The 18133-nt window shown below is 40.7% G+C and overlaps 2 protein-coding genes across 7 annotated transcripts in view; one reads left to right on the top strand and one right to left on the bottom strand.

Annotated features, from left to right (window-relative positions):
- The first annotated feature begins 570 nt into the window (after nt 1–570).
- On the top strand, nt 571–2993 carry LOC132789627 (putative mediator of RNA polymerase II transcription subunit 26). Its single transcript, XM_060797760.1, has 4 exons — nt 571–1062; nt 1447–1746; nt 1804–2252; nt 2318–2993. The coding sequence occupies exons 2-4, from the start codon at nt 1452–1454 to the stop codon at nt 2636–2638; spliced, it is 1065 nt and encodes a 354-aa protein (XP_060653743.1). The 5' UTR covers nt 571–1062; nt 1447–1451; the 3' UTR covers nt 2639–2993.
- A 664-nt stretch (nt 2994–3657) lies between these two features.
- LOC132794344 (mucin-5AC) overlaps nt 3658–18133 on the bottom strand; it is a 152067-nt gene continuing 137591 nt past the window's right edge. For 2 of the 6 annotated variants that reach the window (XM_060804734.1, XM_060804735.1), the window contains 5 exons: nt 6116–8826; nt 5197–5325; nt 4703–5126; nt 4509–4646; nt 3658–4433 (listed from right to left, as the gene is read on the bottom strand). In XM_060804734.1, coding sequence (XP_060660717.1) covers nt 4285–4433; nt 4509–4646; nt 4703–5126; nt 5197–5325; nt 6116–8826 — 3551 coding nt within the window. In that variant the 3' untranslated portion in view covers nt 3658–4284. Of the gene's footprint in view, nt 4434–4508; nt 4647–4702; nt 5127–5196; nt 5326–6115; nt 8827–9491; nt 9616–18133 lie in introns of those variants that run through there. The other 4 variants (XM_060804738.1, XM_060804739.1, XM_060804736.1 and 1 more) reach the window with 3 other exon arrangements.

The raw sequence follows: 18133 nt of genomic DNA, 5'->3' as shown, positions 1-18133 counted from the left end.
ACGAACAACTTAATTGACTGTTCAACGACGGAGGGTTGCATTATTGAGCTGACCGTCGATTAATGCAGAATGTCAAAGCTCCAAGTTTAACTAAATAGTTTAATAAGTTATAATCTAAATAAGTTTTCTAAAATTTATTTTATTATCCAAGACACTTTTTTGTCTTAAGTTGCTGCAACAAATCAGGCATAAATACAACTAATTTGATAAAATTGGCAAATTATTCGTATTCCATATTCCAGGGCCTCAACAAAATTTATACGTTTTCGACATTAATTGCAACCGATCTAATATTGTTGCCAGCTGTTATTCAAACACCAACTCGTTGTTGCTTGCAAATTTACAGCTGGCAATACTGGCACGCACTCGGGTTTGCTCTCTCCCAATCTCTCTCGTTCACTCTCTGGCAGCACAGTTGTCGCTGTGTGCGTGAGCAGAGGCATGCCATTGTTTTGCCAATGAGACCAGGGTAGTTCGCCTGAATATTAGCCATTCCCTTTACATACAAGTCGCCTGCCGACGGCGCCCATGCTTTAATTTTGTTTGGTTTTCTTCACTTTTTTGCCGGCACAAAATTGTTTACGACAATAACAAAACCATACATATGCAGAGCTATTGGTGTTTACATATCTTTGGCATATCAAGTTTGTTGCTAATGTAAGGAATTCATCTGTGAAACATTGACGTTGCAATTGCTGTCGCTTTTAGAAATTGTCGTTATCATTTTGCAAGCAACGCCGGCTGTGACTGTTGTTGAGAGAGCCAAACATACGTACATACATGCATATGTATGTATGTACATATGTACAATTTTGAGAGCGACTGCGAGAGCTAGTGAGAGCGTTAGCCTAAATAAATTCTATGTGTGTGTGTATGTGTGTCGGCTACAAAACTCAGCAGCAACAGCAATTTCACCGCAACAGCAGCATCAACAACAGCAGCAGCTCAACAACGACAGCAGCAACACTTCCAGCAACGGCAGCAACAAAAGCCAATCAACAGAGACGGCGAATATTTAGAAAATCTGTGTAAAAAGCAATAAACGGATACAAAAAATTGCAGGTAAGTGCTTGAAGTACAAACCACTAAACGAATGCACAAATTGTAAAAATAAGCGTAATTGTTGCTGGTCTAGTGGAAATCGCGCGCCAAACAGCTGTTGCGCCCTACAGGCGAACGAAATGTCCGAAACGTTTTGTCGTCTGCAAATGTAGTGAACGTGTTTTCGTTTCGTTTGTCACCTGTGTGCGCAACGGTTTGTTTTGGGCTCCGCTTCAATGTGTGTGTGTTTATGCACGTGTGTTCGCTCTATTTTGTGTGTGTGTGAGTGATTGAGAGCGTCGGTTGCTGTGGAAACGGACGCAACTAAATTGCAGTTTCGGTTTGCACTGTTGCTGCGCAGTTAACGTCTAGTTTCTTTATTTTTTGTCGCTTCTTTCGCCACAGCAACAATGAATACTCGACGCAGCACAGGCAGCATCAACACCAACAACAACTACACTAATCACAACAACAACAACAGCGAGAAGCGCAACAACAGAAACAAGTCGCTGAGCAGAAGCCTTGTAGCAGCAACAGCGATTACCACAAATGCGATAACACCCGAGTTGCATGCGATCAATGCCAAAATCTGTCGCCTGGTGGAGCAACATCCTTGCATGTACGATCGCTCGCATCCTTCGTACATGCGCAAATCACATGTGGAACGCGCATGGGATGACATTGCTAGCCAGATGAATGATGACAGTAAGTTGCCATTTATCGATAATCGATAGCAAGGTTTGTAATCGTTATGCTTTCCAGTTGATAGTTGCAAGGAACGCTTTCGGAATATACGCACAAGTTTTGCCCGTTCCATCAACGTGCAGCGGCGCGCGAATCGCGTCAAGCCTTACTATTTGAGCGAGGAGCTCGAGTTTCTCAAGAAGCACATTACACCCGGCGTCCCGGTGCCCATCAAAGGAAGACGCTCACGCGACAGCGTTCGTCGCGGCGATGAGGGCGACGATGATGAGGCAGAGGAACTGGTCCAAGAGCCGGGCGCCTTGTTGCACATCAAACACTCGATGAGCAGCGGCGAAGAGGATAACAGCAGCGATAGCTCCGAGTGGGCCAGCCAGGAGCATGCGCAGAGCGTCGCCAGCGAGGCAAAGCAGCCGAGCGACAACGAACAACAGAAGCTAATAGCAAATGCCGCCATTCCGCCCAAAAAGCGTCGCCGCACAGCAGTCGAGGGGGCGCCAGCCACCGAGGTAAACATACGACTTTTGCAACGTGCCAGAAAGTTTGACTTTATGCAACTCTTTTTTTTTGGCAGCCCACTAACAACAATGGAGATGTTGCTGTCGAAACGAAGCCAATGGTAGACTTTGATGACGCTTTTCTGCAAGGACTTCGTCCCGAAATGAATCACATGAACTTCCATCAGAAACTGTATTTCAAGCGTCGCGTTTACGAGCTGCTGGGCACAATTTTCGAGGAGAGCGAGCCACCCAACAACAACATTAATCAAGTTCATTCGAATGGACACCCGACAGCAACACCTTCGCCGAATACACTGCAGCATCTTGGCTTGTTACCACGCGCTGGCTTGTTGCAGCTGCCCAAATTGGCTCCTAAACCCACCAAAGATCTCTAAAACAGAATTGGTAGCAATTCAATTCAACCAAGCTTGCCCAAAGATGGCCACAGTTAATCGTAGCTGTGTTAATCTCTTCGAATTTACGATGTACAGTAATTTCACTTAACACTAACTAGATATATACACTTATATATATAAGATGTTACGAAGATTCTAGATTCTACTTAACTAGTTTAAGCAACACTTTTTTCTAAGCTCAGTTCAAGTCGTTAAAGAAAACATAGCGTACCGAAAGTTGGTTCGGTATATGTTTATCGGCTATCCGCATTCCAACAAGTGAATGGCTTAGACTTGCCAAGATATTTGCATTAAATGAAAAAGAATTAACGGTTAACAAATACAAATATATTATTTTAAAAAAGAAAATTGCGTTATTTTTATTCAAAGTATTTATTGGGATATGAATGACAACATTTTAGAGGGGATCGCAAATTTAATTTAATTTATAAAAGTCACAAATAATTAAAATGTTTTAAAGAAATTTTAAAAGTTTAATTATTCAAATAAATTTAAGCCTCGAAGTTTCGCGCCTGAAAGCGCGCAGTGAATATTTTTGCGGAATAAAATTGTTGCATACTTTTAGACAGCGGGAAAATATTTTTCAATAGAATATTTGCTTCGACTCGGCAATAACTACTCCGATCATCAAAAGTATATCATCGATAAGAGGACTATTAATCGACATTTAAGGATAATTATATTGATAGATCAACCAAAAAATCAGGGAAAATCTGATCTTCAATTAGAATACTTGAATAAACTGACCATCGGAAAGATACCGTTTTATCGTTAGCAGATCTAACCCACAAAAAAGTATGTATATCATATCTTCCCCTTCCAAAACTATTAATAAAATATAAACTTTCAGATCCAAAATATCTTAAAATCTGCTCTTTGAATATTTAAAAAAAATTTTAATTTTCTACAACAAAGTTTAAAAAAAAAAAATTGTTTTAAATATTGTATAATTTGTTTATTTTGTAAGTATCATACATACAAGTATAGTGTATATATATAATATAATATTTTTTAGCAAATACTTTTGTAAACGTAAACATTGATTTTGTTTGTGGTTTAAATAATATAAGTAATAATTATTAAGAATAATATATATATTGATCCCGCATAATTTATGGCATAAAATGCATCAAATATTATTGTTGTATTTTCTTTTTTGTTTTTGTTGTTGTTATTATTATTTTTGTCCCATTTAATCTTTTGGATATATGTATATTTAAGTATGTGAAAATGGTATACCAATATTATGTATAAGGAAAACTGAATTTCATCGCATCGCGGCTTTATGCGCGTTAAATAATGTAAATTAAGATAAAAATATTTATGTACAATCATCATGTGTATGCATGTTATGGTATATAGTATATAGTATATGTATAGGGCGGTGGTTAAATGCGACCGCAATCAAATGATCAAAGTTTAAGCAAATTGCACTTTAAATTATTTTTTAAATAGTATATAATGATTACGATTACGATTACGTTATACGATTACGATAAACATTGTGTATAGATCGTTTTCTAAATGCAGAAACAAAACACTTTGCTTAAAAACTAACAAATTGTGGCGTATTTTTACTATATATCAGCTTCGATCCGTGATCTGTGATTTCTTCAGGGGTTTCTTCAGGCAAATGAAATCTTGACCGGACCCAGCGGCAACTGCTTCATGTAGTTCCAGGCATCGACGCGTGTCATGCGCGCCGTGGATGCACCATTAATGCTGAGGATCTCATCGCCATTTCGCACCTGATTGGTCTTCTGGGCAGCGCCGCCTAAGATAGAAAAGAGAAAGCAGGGATTAGCAAAAGAAGTACGAGGAGGAGGAGGAGTTAGTGCTCTCAACTCACCCATGAAAACCTTCTTGACAATCAGCGGGCGATTGCCCAATGGCGAGTCGAAGCCTCCCTCGATGGAGAAGCCCAGTCCACAGCTGTCCTTGACGATTTCCACACACCTCGCACCGCCGCCAGACGCAGCATCCTCAGCTGGAACAAACAAAAGTTAGTTGCTGAATTTCATATTGTTCAAAACTTGAACTTACCCTGAGCACGAATCTCGGCGGCAATGGCATGACGTGCCTCGGCAGCTCGCTCCAGAAGTTCACTGGTGCTCAGCTTGGCGGCATCGCCACGGGAGAGTTGACGTCTGGCCCGAATGGTGGCAATGGTGGCTTCCGCATCATTGCTGTTCGCTTCGTCTAGCAGACTGGCTGGCTGCTGTGGACTGCTGGTGCCTGTGCTTGGGGTGCTGGGCGTGGCAGCGCCGCCTTCGTTGGACACAATATCCAAGTCCAGATCGAGGGAGCGCGATGCCTTGTGATAGTTGCGCTTGCGTTCGTAATCCAATTCCGTGGGCTTCTCATTCAGCGAGCTGAGTGAGCCGAGCGAGGAGCGTTTCTTGTTCAATGGTTTGATGATCAGCGATTCGGAGCGTGTCACGACCACAACGACCTCAGGACGTGGTGTCTATGGGGAGGAAAAAGAAGTGCGTTTAAGAGAACGGCAAATCGGAGGATTTCCTTTGTGGTGAACTCACCTTGAGCACGCTGATGGACTCGCGATGGGTCAAGCCCCGCATGCTCATGCCGTTGACGGCCAAAATGCGATCGCCCTTCTTCAGGCGACCATCCTTGGCCGCCGGCGTGTTGCTCAGTATCTTGTGGATCTGCAGGAGAATAGGAGAACGAATTATAGAATGTTTTAATACTTATCCAGTAAAACAGTCATGTTATTATTGTTATGATTACAATAAATTATATTACAATTCTAAATTTAATTTCAATTCGTGATTTTCTATTTTAAATTAAAAATGTGATACTAATACTTGTTCGATTATTATAGTACGTAGTCTATGTTATTAAACAATATCAATTTGGAATTTGAACTGCATTTTAAAATTTCAACAAACCAAAATGAATGAAATAAAATAAAGGACAAGTATGTTAAATGTTAAGGAATTAAATAAAAGAGAAAAAATAAATTTTCTATTCAAAGTAAAACTTAAGCCTTAACGGTCGCAACCGGAACCGACAAAATGTCAATTTAAGTAATGCTTCTGTTTTTGAGTGTGGTTAAATAGCTTAACTAGTTAATAAATATAGGAACTAATACCTATATGAGTCCAACAAATAAGCTAAGCAAAAAAACAATATCTTTCTTATAATTACATTGGTTTTTCCAACTTCTGTTTTTGAGTGTGAACGATATGGAAGTATGGCACTAAATATAAAGTGTAATCGGCCATAACTCATGTTAAGCAAATCAGTTGTTAAGCGAAGAATAGTGTGAAAGTGTATAATAGATGAATATTATAACAACAATGCGTAAAATCGAAATAAATAAATACCGAACTAATAAATATGCATTAAATAAATATTCAATCAATTCTTAATACGAAACCATTATCTTAAAAATTGAACTTTAAATAATTATTATTTTAATAAAAGCGGACTTACGGTAATCTCTTTAGCCTCGTAGTCGGAGCCACCGGCGAGCGTGATGCCAATGCTGCTCTCGGGCGTATCCCGCTGCAGGACAATGATGAACGCCTCCGGGGTCTTCAATGGGGGATCGGCCTCCTCGACTATCTGCTGCACATCCTGAGCGGTGATCAAGCTCTGATTGCTGCCCAGCGACGAGAAGCTGCCGAATTCCGTAGCCGTCTCCTGGGTGGTGCTCACATTCTGTGTGGTTGAGCTAACACCCGACGAACTGGAAGCCAGCGAATCCAGCGAACTGAAGCGTTCGTGATGGGGCTTTGTGGCCACCACCACGGTGGCAATTGCCTTGTGCACCGGCGGCGTTTGTGCGGCAGCAGCTGCAGCTGCCACAGCAGCAGCACTGCGTTCGAATTTCTCCCGCAGCTCGGCGGTTGTCTGCGACTTGTTGGCTGCAGCACCGAGACCGACACTGCTCAGCTTAGGGGTTTGAGTACGCTGGGCCAGCGGACTGATGACCGGCTTGGCCTGGACACGCTGTTGCATTTTGGCACGTTGCGTGGGATCCGCCTTGAAGCTGGCTTTGCGCTCCTCATCAATGAACATGGCACTAATCTTGGCCGGCGTATCGGAGCGACGACTGCTGTCGTCTGTGTCGGATGTGAGCTCCACATAGGCAGCCACATTGATGAGTTTGTCCACCACAAGTTGTTTCCCCAGCAGCTGATGTTGCTGCAGTTGCTGCAACTGTTGCTGCTGCTGTTGTTGCTTGTAGCTCGACTTGACGCGACGTCCGTTGAGCACACAAGCCTCACCATCGGTGCTGTCGTTGTCATTGTCCTGACTGTTGTCCTGGCCACGACTCTTGGCGCTGCGACACTTGGCCGAGGCCAAAATGCTCTTGCGATTGCCCAGCGACAACTCCGAGCTGTTGGCGCTGCCATTCAACTTAAGCACACGACGTGTCAAGTCGACTGTGGGAGTGCTGCCCAATGAACTGCAGCTGGCCTGGGAACCAGCTGAGCTGCCCGACGTCAGGGTGGAGGTGTTGGAGCTGGCTATCGAGGTGTTTGTCTCCGAGCTGAGCGTGCGCGTCAATGCGAACTTCTCGGGCGGCGTTGGCACGCGTGCTGTAGTCGAGAACACCGAATCCGTGTCGCTCTCCTGATCACCCAGGAATTGTGTGGATAGATTGGGGCGCGTGGGCGTGGCCAGAGAGGTGCGTGGCGGCTTTGCGGGTGGCTGTGACAGCTGCGACTCAAGCGGACGACGTTGCGAGCTGGAGAAGATGCTGCGATAGCTGCCAATGTTGTTGTTGCTGCTTACAGTCGAGTTGTGGGAGTTGGGTTGGGAGCTCAGGTTGTTGCTTGTGTGTCGCAGTGGACGCGTCTCGCCCAGTCCGCTGTCTGTGGAGTCTTCGCCGCTGGCCGCCTTCACCTGGCTTTTGATCTCCGGCAAGTCTAAGATCGGCTCCAGCAGCTGGGGACGCTCCGGGATGACTAGGCCACGCAGCTTGGACAGACTGCGACGCCGTTGCTCCAAGATGTTCGTAATCGCTGCCTTGCGATTGGCCGCATCGCCCTCGCCCGAGAAGCTAATGCGACGCTCCACAGCCGAGGCTGAGTTGGAGCCAAGTCCGTGACTGCGACGTGGCAGCGAAGCGTAGCTGTAGTTACTGCTGTGTGTCGTTGTGGGCGTGGCGGACAGCGTGTGCAGCGAGTACATGGAGTCGGCCACATGCAACTGTGGCAACTGCTTGGCCAACTGATACTGACGCTGTGCATCATTCAGATTCTCCACACTCATCGCACGCGTCTTAAGCGCTGGCGTTGATTGTGTCGCCTCCAGCAGATTCTCGCTGCTCATGTTGAGCGGCTTGCGTGCAAAGCTGGAGCTAGAGCTGGCGGAGCTAAGTGTGGGTGTGGGCACAATCGTGTCCAGCTCGTTGCTGGACGAGAACATGGCAATTTTGTCACGCACCGATTTCTCGGACTTTTCATCCTTGCGCCAATCGCTCGGTTTGCGTGGCGCATTCGTGCTCGAGGAACGTTGATAATCACGAGCGCTAGATGGCGCTGCTGTGGCTGTTGCTGCTGATGCTGTGGATGGTGTGGTTGCTGCTGGACGCGCATCCTCCACATTGATCACCAAATCCTGGCGATACAATTTTCGCGGCACAGTTGGCGGCGGTCCCGTCTTGGGCAACGGTGGAGCTGCCTCCAATTTGTTGTTGTTGTTGTTATTGTTGTTACTCGTGTTGTTGTTGTGCTCAAAGCTGAGCTCTGTTTTCGCTCCAGTCTTGAGCAGCAGCGTGTGTTGCGTCTGTGTGGGATGCATAATTAGCGGCTCACTGAAATTGGGCGGAAACTCATGGCCATCGGGCGGCAAACGTGAATATGTTGGCGGGGAGGCGTAATTCAAATAATCCTGCACCAGCAATTGTTTCGTTGTGGTTGTTGTTGTCACTGCTGCTGTGGCTGTTGTTGCTATTGCTGTTGCTGGGCTGCTCAGCAGCTCCATTTTGTTGTTGTGCTTCTGCTGCAAATTTAAAGTTGGATTTGTGCTCGGATTTAAAGTTTTTGTCGTCGTTGTCGCTGTTGCGGTGCTCGTTGTGCTAGCCAAAAAGCTCTTCTTGCTATTGACTCCAGTTGCTGTGGCTGTTGCTGTGATGATTGTGCTGTGATTGTTGCTGCTGTTGTTGTTGCTGTGGTTGTTTAGGGTACCAAGATCTGTAAGAGGTGGCGAGAGAGCGGGAAAGGCGGTGGTTAGCAAGACACAAGAGGAGCAACAAGTGGTTCAACAAATAACAAGATGTATTAAGGATGTTCTATAATTTGTGTATATCGATAGTGTTGAATGCTACTATCGATAGTAAGCTTTTGGTATAATTATATTGATTTTAATTGATGGGAAACTGCAGAGAAGTAGTTAGATATGCAATAGATATGTATATTCATCTCATAGCATACAAATTAAAGAATTGAAATATTTAGAAATGATTGTTTTGTAAAACAAGGTAAAACATATTTTAAAAGAAACATAGAGAAATCGGTAAACTTCATAGGTATTGTTGACTCTGCTTTAGTTAGTAAATTAATAAAACAAGTTTATGAAAATAGAAAACTTTGAGACTGCAAATTAATATATATAAATATTAATATATTATATTGATTCATTCTAACATAAGCCGCAAAAAAATCTGCTAAAAATTCAACTTTAAATTATTTGGTATTTTTATAGAAATTACGATTTATAGAATTAATGAATATTATAGAAAAAAAAAATGTTATAACTTTCTTCCAATAACAAAAAAATTCTTGAGAATAAAATAAAAATTACTTTAATTCCTTTTAATTATTAATGTAAAGTAATGGGTAAATCATAAAATAATATAAAATTGAAAGGTAAGGTTGGATATTAGTCAAGAACACATCACAAAAGTGGTAAGGTTTAAGTTTGGTATCAGCTGCACGTGTTTTATATTTTTGTTCAGAGGTAATATGAGTTGGAGTCGTAAGCTGTGCGGGAATTTGGTCAAAAGAATAAAGAGAGAAACATTTTAAATAACAATTTCGAAACGTTTGTGTCTATTAAGCCAAAGCGACAGTGCCTGGCATTAGACTAAACACTATAATTATTCGTGAGTCGAAAACGAAACTTAAAACTTTCGCCCAAAAATAAAGAGATACAAAAAACGCAAAAAGGAAAAAATCGTAGAAACAAAACAAAAACGAAGCTAAGCGAAACAGTTGCCATTAAACGTTAACCCCCTCGAGAGCTTTTGAGCTGAGTCGAATCTTACGTATTGCCGGAATCTCAGAGAGCAATTAAAAACCGCAACAACAAATTGTTTGCGGTCGGTCTCCAGCCAAGTTGACAAAAATATCTCTAATAATAATAACAATAATACGCGCAATAATAAGTAGTTATCATAATACCCGAAGAGATGCCAAGATTAATGCAAACAAAGGGCTTTGTTATTTTTATATTTTTTACTATTATTGTTTTTTTTTCTAAGCGTAAGAGCGAAAGTTTCGCCAATAAAGCGAAGAATCGTAGAAGAAAAGAGTTGACAGATTTTTGCATTGGGGTCAATCGTTATTGGGGGAGTTTTGTTTGTTTGTATTTTTTCCTTTCTTGAACCTACGTTGAACTCCGGCAGCTAATTTATGCCCCAAGTGGCTTTATTTCTTTTCATTTGTTTTGTTGTGGCACAACAAATCAAGTTTATGCGTCGATTTCTTTGTTTGGCATTAATTGAAATTAGATTTCGTCAAAATCAAAATAGATAAGCAGAGAAATTGACATGGAAATGGAAAAACACCCACATACGCGAGCAAGTATCATAAAAAATATTTGCATATATAATTTTCAACCAAAAAGAACGCAAACATAAAAAACCAAAACAATGCTGCGTGATTCTTTTCGTGCTCATGTTAATGAACTTTTGCGCATTAACTTGTTTAATCAAAAGTAGGGCCAAAATATCAGGTACAAAATACACGTTCCAGACGCATTTGCAAAAAAAAAGCATAAAAACTGGCAATGTAATTTTGTGTTGTGTAAAGAAATCGTGGGGGCCTAACAAGGGCATTACTGAATGACAGACGACGAGTACGAGTTCTAGACCTAGAAGTGTTTGCCCATGTTTAAAGTGAAAGAGATGGATAGAGAGAGGGAAGACCTTCAGAGAGTGAGAATAAAAGTAAATAAAAGTGTCGTCAGCACTTCAATGAATTTATTACTCAGTATGTGCGCAATCGATAACGGAAGCCGAAATAAAAATTCGCTCATCGATTGGACATTATCTCATTCAACTATCAGAAATATATGTATACTAAATACTTCACAAGATAAGTATGAGTAAGAAAAAAGTGATTCAGCAGCCACAAAGTCTACTTTATGAATGAAATGAATTGAATTGAGTGTATTTGTTCATAGCTTATGACACATCTCTGACGTCGGACTGTGAATTGTGTAAATTAAAGGTAAATTTGTGTATAATTAATAATTATGAAATGGCTGTAGGCGCCATCAATTTAATTTTTAATTTGTCGATTCTATCTGATTAATTAATCAAATTAAAGGGTGGGGGGCATAGATTATTATTAGCTGAACTCCAGCGAACTCTAAACTCTCCGATCTCCAGATTCTCTTGGCGATTAATCTTGCCACGTCCCAAGTGTAACATGAGGCGCCCCTTGGTATTTAGCAAGTTGTTTTAGGCTCTTTGTTTAAATATGCATACTTTGTTTACAGTCGCTTGATTCTTATCTTGAAGATGTTTAATGTAGGCTTCAGTTTTGGACACCTGCCACCAAGAAAAATTAATAATTTGTTTGAGCTTTCAAGTCAAGTATTATTCACTCACCTTTATGGCAATTAAATAACACCAGGCCAACTTGAACTTTCAATCTTGGCAGCTAATAACTAAATCTTTTTTGGCCATTTGCGCAATCTTTGTTGGCCATTTTTTGTGTATTTCTATTTCTGTAGCTTTGGCAACCCGCTGTGGCAAGAAGTGGCTAGAATTAATTGTAATCTTCAGGGGATCGATCGATCGATGTGTGTGAGATGTGAAAGGTTAAGAAAGATCAATCGAAAAGCATTGACCAGAAGAGATTGTTACGTAAGCCAGAGAACAGAGTTGTTCGACGGGCACTTCAATTGACTTGAAGCAATTCTTGGTACTTTGGCAAAACGATCGAGCGTAGAATTCTTCAAAAAGTCTCAGCTTGAAAGCTCGAACCGTGGCATTTCCGTGCTCTCGAGTACATGCCAAAGTGTCGTCTTTAATTAGAAGCGAGTGAAACCAAAGCGAGCGGCAGGCAAAAGCTGAGTGCTAAACTCACTTGCCAAGTCACAATTCACAACTCACACACAACTCACACAAACTGGCCAAGTGGGAACTGGGAACTTCAATGCCAAGTTCTTTGGAACTTGCTCGCATAACTGAACTCGACTCGACTCGACTTCAGTCGATTCGTCTCGACTCGCCAACGGGCTCTAATAACTTCCGCTGTTATCAACATGCAACTTCTTCTGCTGCATTGCATAAGTCGACTGCCTCTTTCTTCTATGGCAGCAGACAGCGCGGCAGCGCCACCTATTGCTGATAATTATAAATTACACACAGCCGACTTTTCCCACCACTGAATTTTTCCCTGTTGCCCACTCCGAAAAAATCCTGTAACAAATTGCTCGCATTTAGCGCACAAAATGCCACTTACATCTTACAACTTACAACACTGGGCGCAATTGCGCCCCTCTCTGCGATTCTCAGCATTCGAGCGCCCCTCTCAGCGATTCTCAAACAACGTGGGAAAATCGCATCTTTCGCGCTGCTTCTGCGTGCTGCTTTTACAGTACGTAAATAATTGAAATTAATATTTTCAGCGATTTCTTTAAAACATTTCATCGTTCGCATTTTACTTGTCGGCCTTCCTTTGACGTCGTCTCGTCGAAACATTGTAAAAATTAAAAACAACGAACAAAAAATGTGCGTAGATTGGTAGCCCGCACATTTTTCTACATGGATAGCATTCTGTGGCCACGTTACCGGGGGCCTCTTCGTGGTTTCTGATATTTTTTTATACTTTTATTATTCTCTTTTTGTTTTTTTTTTTTTCGTTGTTCCCTCCTTTGCAATTTACTCAAGTGCGAAGCTGGAGCGAAACACTTTTAATACGCGTATTGTTCAATTTCAGCTAGAGAATACCGCATTTTTTCTCCTCCTCATTTTAATTATTTTATTAAAGTCCCTCTGCAATTATTTAAAGTGTTTCGTTTCGAAATTTGTAGCTGCGTCTTGTATATTGCGGCCCTAAGGGGACGCAGAGCCATCTTTTGAAATCCGTATCATAATCTTAATACACTTTAATGAGCTCAAACTACATCCACATACGAGTGGCAAATTTGTATGCATTTTGTGTCATTGATTAATGATTCCATCGAGTTGATGATTGCCACGCATTACGTGTACTATGTCAAAAGGTATTTTCTTTATGTTGTTGTTGGTGTTTGTGTTATTTTCGGCTTCACCTTGGCAATCCACGTTGATCCCACAGTTTGCCATTTGTTTAATTATATTGTCGTAAGACAAGAAATAACAACCAGGCAATAACTCAGCTCAGCTCAGCTCAACTCGGTTATAAGCCAAAGAGTTTGCCTGGCCAAAAACGGAGCAAACAGCTGCTACAGTCTGAGAAACAGCCGGTTTATTATGCAAAAAAACTTAAACGAGAACTTTTGGCATGAAGTCGCATCAGTTATGCTCTATAATAAGAACAGGAATTGATGGCAGTTGAAAATTTGAAAGTCGAGGTGGAAATAATGAATACTGAACAAATCTGTAAACTAATAAAATGCTCAAATTTTGAAGGGAATGTAAAGTAAACTTCATTTAAAAAAACAGAAAATAAAATAAATAAATTGAATATACTCAAAAAGACAAATTGCAAATAAATATAACAACATTAAAAAAAAAAATCACTCAGTAAAAGTTAGCTTCAATCTTTTATATACTTTTTCATGTTCACATATGGCATATAAAAATGAAATAAAAATAATGATTTAAGCTAATTAAGCTCACAATAGCAGAACTATATGTTTTGAATCTTTTGGATCTTTTAGCCATGCTCATATATGACAAAAAAGCATTAAAAACAAATTAATATATAATAAAAAATTTAAGCAAACTTATGCACATAATAAACAGTAAACTTCAAGAAATATTTTTAAAATTTTTTGAAAGCCTAGTCTTCAATACCTTTCACCTTTTATAAAATGTTGCAGAGTATTTTATACAAAAAAAAATTCCAGAGCATTTCTTTTATTTAATAAAAGCAACACGGGGAGAATAAGAGAACCGGCAGCAGCAACAACAACAACAACAATAACAACCGAGTCAGAAACCGCTGCTTAAACCGACTTCTTGGCGGGGGCAACAAAATTCTTTTGCTACTCTTTCTCTTTCTGTCTGTCTGGTGCTGTCTTTGTCTAGCAGTTGTGTGTTGCACGCTGCCCGTTTTGCATTTAATGTGTCATGCAACGCTGCATAGCGGACGCTGCCGTTGCTGATGTTGCATATGTTGCAGTTGCAACTTCTGTTGCTGCTGCTGTTATGTGGCAAGCGCCAAGTGTTGCAAACAATGCGATGAGCAGCAAAAAGGGCGAGGGGGGCCAGCCGACAAAAAGGGTAGCTGGAAAAACTGCTTATGCATATGGCGAGGAAAATGTGTTGCCAAGAAAAATGAGCGCTTAAATTGCAGCTGAGGAAGAGAGAGAGAGAGAGAGTGAGTGAAAGAGGGGAGAACTGAAGTGAAGTGTGTGCCGTTGCATAAATATCGAGCTAAAGTGCCAGTCCAACTGGGACTCGATCAGGGGAGGAGTGAGGAATGAGGGGAGAGGGGAGAGGGGAGCAGCAGCTGCTGCCACACACGTTGAAAACACACGCACCCGGCGGCTTTCGGCGACTTGACTTAAACGCATTTTTGCCATTGGCAAAGGCCAACACCAAGGCTGATGGAGGAAGGAAGCAAAGGAAGCAAGGGAGGGTAAGGTAAGCGCGTTAAGCGCGCTGTGAATTATTCGTAAGATAGTCTCAGAAAAGGCAGTCAGAAAGGCAGGTGAGCCGGCAGAGCGAGAGCGAGAGAGAACATTTCAGTGCTATTTACGAGGCAATTTGGCCAAAGGAATATTACAGAATGTCTACTAACAAATTTATGTTGAGCTTTGCGTTTCTTTATTATTGTTTTCGTCTTCTTCATAAGCAGGAAGCTCTCACTCTACCGAAAAAAAAAACTAAAGCAAAATCAAAGTAAAATTCAGTTTTTCCCGCAGATGAAGAAAAAATAATACTAGTATTTCAGAAGAATTACGATGCCATCTCAAAAAAAAAAAAAAAAAAATGTGCATTGTTCATAAATTATAGTGGCAGCTTCATAGTTTCATCGTTTGTTTATCATTATCAACATTTTGTTTTCGTACAACAACAGAAAAAAAGCAAATAAATCTTTGGGGCGGCACATAAAACTCTGTCACGGACTGAACGCAATTTAAATAAAAAATAACAAAATAAAAAAGAAGCAGAAACTAATTAAAATAATACCAAGAAATTACGGAAGCAAACTAATTGGAGAGAAGAAGCTGCAGAGAGTCTTAAAGTGTGACATTTGTGGAGCTCAACTGAAATGAACTGAAGCTGAAAGCTTCAACTTATATAACATGCGGATTGCTTTTAATGTTGCGCCACAGTTGATAATGATGCTGGCGATCATCATCATCATCATCATCATCATCATCATCATCCACATTGCGATGTTGATGGGTTTTAATAACCCCACGAGAAGTTAAATGAATTGAAATGGAATGCTTTGAATATGTCGAGAACCGTAGCAAAACTCAGAAGTCACAGAAGTCGGCAGCAGGAACTTTGATCTGACCATTGAAGAAGCGTTGAGACGTTGAGTTGTTGCCTCAGGTTGCAAACTATTTGCCAACTTTTGTATTTGTATTTGTATTTGTGTTGTGTGTGCGTATTTTTGGTATTCCAAATATTGGACATTTAATTGCACGGCAATCGAACAATTAAATGAGAGAACATGGCTTAATTACTCTCTTTCTCTCACTCACTTGTGATTCTCATGTGTTGAAAAAAGGCGTAACTGGCAGCTGAGTCAAGAGGAGTAGGAGGTGGAGGAGGAGGAGGAATGAGGACTGTCTAGAAGCCATTGGGGAGCACGCTTCGTTGCATCGTTTAAGTGCCTCGAGATCGACAAAAAAAGAAGGTTCAAAACTATTAAGTGCTGCTCTGCATACCCTGCAAGTGTCCGCTGCCAGCGGGTATAACTGTTGCTCTACACAAGCAATTAACCTTTGCAAATAATTGTAATAAATGAGAGCAATTTTAGTAACGTTCTTTACAGGGTATCTGCATTGTTAATCTTCCATGCTCGAGGCATAGAAAAATGCACTCAATTGTAGCATGATTCTTAGTTTTTCTCTTCTTTTTTAGATCGGAGCAGGAACCGCCACCTGTGACTGGGGTGTGATCTTTATCGAGGCACAGCTGGCACTTCAAGTTCATTTTAGTTCACTTGGGTTCTTCTTCTTTCTGTAACCTTCTACTCTTTTTTGGTTTTCTTATTTGGTTCTGTCATTGTTTTCCATGGGGATTTCCATTTGACTGACTTTTGTAGCGTTTCATTTACCTACAGTAGCCGGTTCGGAATCTTTATTTTCTCTCTAGTATTTTTTCTGTTTTTTTATTTTTTTTTTTTGGCTCTCGGCAAAGCTATATTGTGTTTTCTTATCAATTAAAGCGTGACCTTTGTTGTGGTTTATCTGAGGGAATTAGTTCGGCCAGGCAGGTCGGCTGCTTTATGGTCTAATTAGTTGGAGAAACCTCTGAAGGTTCATTATGACTGCCGAGAAATATAATAACAATAAAAGTAAAGAAAGAAATCATCATGGAAAAAAAAAGATAGAAAACTCGTTCGGCGATGACATCAAGTTAATGTTTCCATCACTTTCGGCGTCTATCGTAAAAGAGTTAAGAGTATCTGATGATAAATCACACCCTATCAAAGCCGTAAATATCAATTTTGGCACCGTGACAAAGGCAATTAGGTAATCATTGACTCCCAATGCACATAAATAGCTATGAAGTACTCGACCTCTAATATTTTATAATATTTAAGCACTAAAAGGCATTTTCTATCTAAAGCCCAATTCACGTAAGTTGACCAATAAATATGCTTTATTACACGTATTTGGTTTTTATTACTATTGCCCCGTATTATTATTAAAAATTTGTTGTAATGCTCGACAAATACGTGTACAAGTTCGAGTCTCACAATTGCACCTGTCAACAAGTGTCTCAGAGAAACAGAAACAGAAAAAGAAAAACGCTTCGCTTCGATTTAAACAAGTGTCAGTTTGGGCCATGGCTTTGTAATAAGAGCCAACTTGTCATTAACAATTGACAATGGGGCGAATGGGGAAGTAATAACACAACAACAAGCATTCGAATTGCTTTCAAAACAATATCGAAATTATATTACGAACAAAACGAAACAGATCATAAGTTCGCACGAAGGTTAATTGAAAATCTTATTACAATAAGTCGGAAATTTTCAGGTGGTAATTCCCAACGAACCAAAGAGAACAGAACAGATGAGAACAGAATCCAGACTGCGTTTGCTGATCTTTTGTGATCTTTTTCGATTACACGACTCTCAATTATCAGTGAGGACAACTTGTCGCATTTTTGCTCATTAAGTAAATTATACGTTTTCACTTTGAAGTCACACCGCACACCGTCACACACGACCCTCTGAAGATCCGTTACGATACGATCCTGAAACTCTTTAAAAATGCCAAACACAAAATGCTCCAAAATAAAACAAAGTACACACAAGTAAATGAAGGAAGGTGACTTCGTTTCTGTGGCTCTTATAAAAAACAATTTCAATTGGTTTGCGTTTTGGGTCTTTGGTATTTCCCGACCTCCACCTCTTCCCTCCATTGAAGACACATGCAAGCTCTCTTCTCCTCTTCGGCCCTTTTTAACCGAATTCTTTTTTAATGCGAAGCGCGCAATTTTCGTTGACATTTGCAAATTCTTGTCACAAACGCGAAAACAAAAAAATACATATATATGTACATATATATATAAAACAAAAACGAATCATAAAAAATGTATTTCGTTTTTGTTGTTCGTTTGCTTTTGATTTCGAGCGAATTTCAACTATTTTGTTGCTGCGGCCTCTTTTTTTTTTTGTGTGCGACCGCTGGAGTTGCATTTAAAAAACCCCTTCCCCTCGTGTGTGTCGTGACAATTTGTGCAAAATTTAATGCAAATATTTGAATGAAAGCAAACTTAAGACTGACTGATGACTGTCGGGGGGACTGGAACTGGCGACTGGGGGCTAAGTAGGTAAATGTTTATGGTGCGTTTTATTTTGTTACGACTGCATTTGACAGCAAAATCAAAAACTTGGTGACTGTCCAAATTGTGTGGCAAGCAAGTGAATG

Source organism: Drosophila nasuta, chromosome 3 (assembly GCF_023558535.2).
Source record: "Drosophila nasuta strain 15112-1781.00 chromosome 3, ASM2355853v1, whole genome shotgun sequence".
NCBI classification, from domain to species: Eukaryota; Metazoa; Arthropoda; class Insecta; order Diptera; family Drosophilidae; genus Drosophila; species Drosophila nasuta.
Note: the sequence above shows the minus strand (reverse complement) of the source record. Positions and strands in the feature narration are given on the sequence as shown.

Excerpts from the sequence above, each read along its gene's own strand:
- LOC132789627 (XM_060797760.1), top strand. The coding sequence starts at position 1,452 with ATGAATACTCGACGCAGCACAGGCAGCATCAACACCAACAACAACTAC. Across the intron at positions 1,747-1,803 it reads TAGCCAGATGAATGATGACA|TTGATAGTTGCAAGGAACGC; the intron begins GTAAGTTGCCAT and ends TATGCTTTCCAG. Across the intron at positions 2,253-2,317 it reads AGGGGGCGCCAGCCACCGAG|CCCACTAACAACAATGGAGA; the intron begins GTAAACATACGA and ends TTTTTTTGGCAG.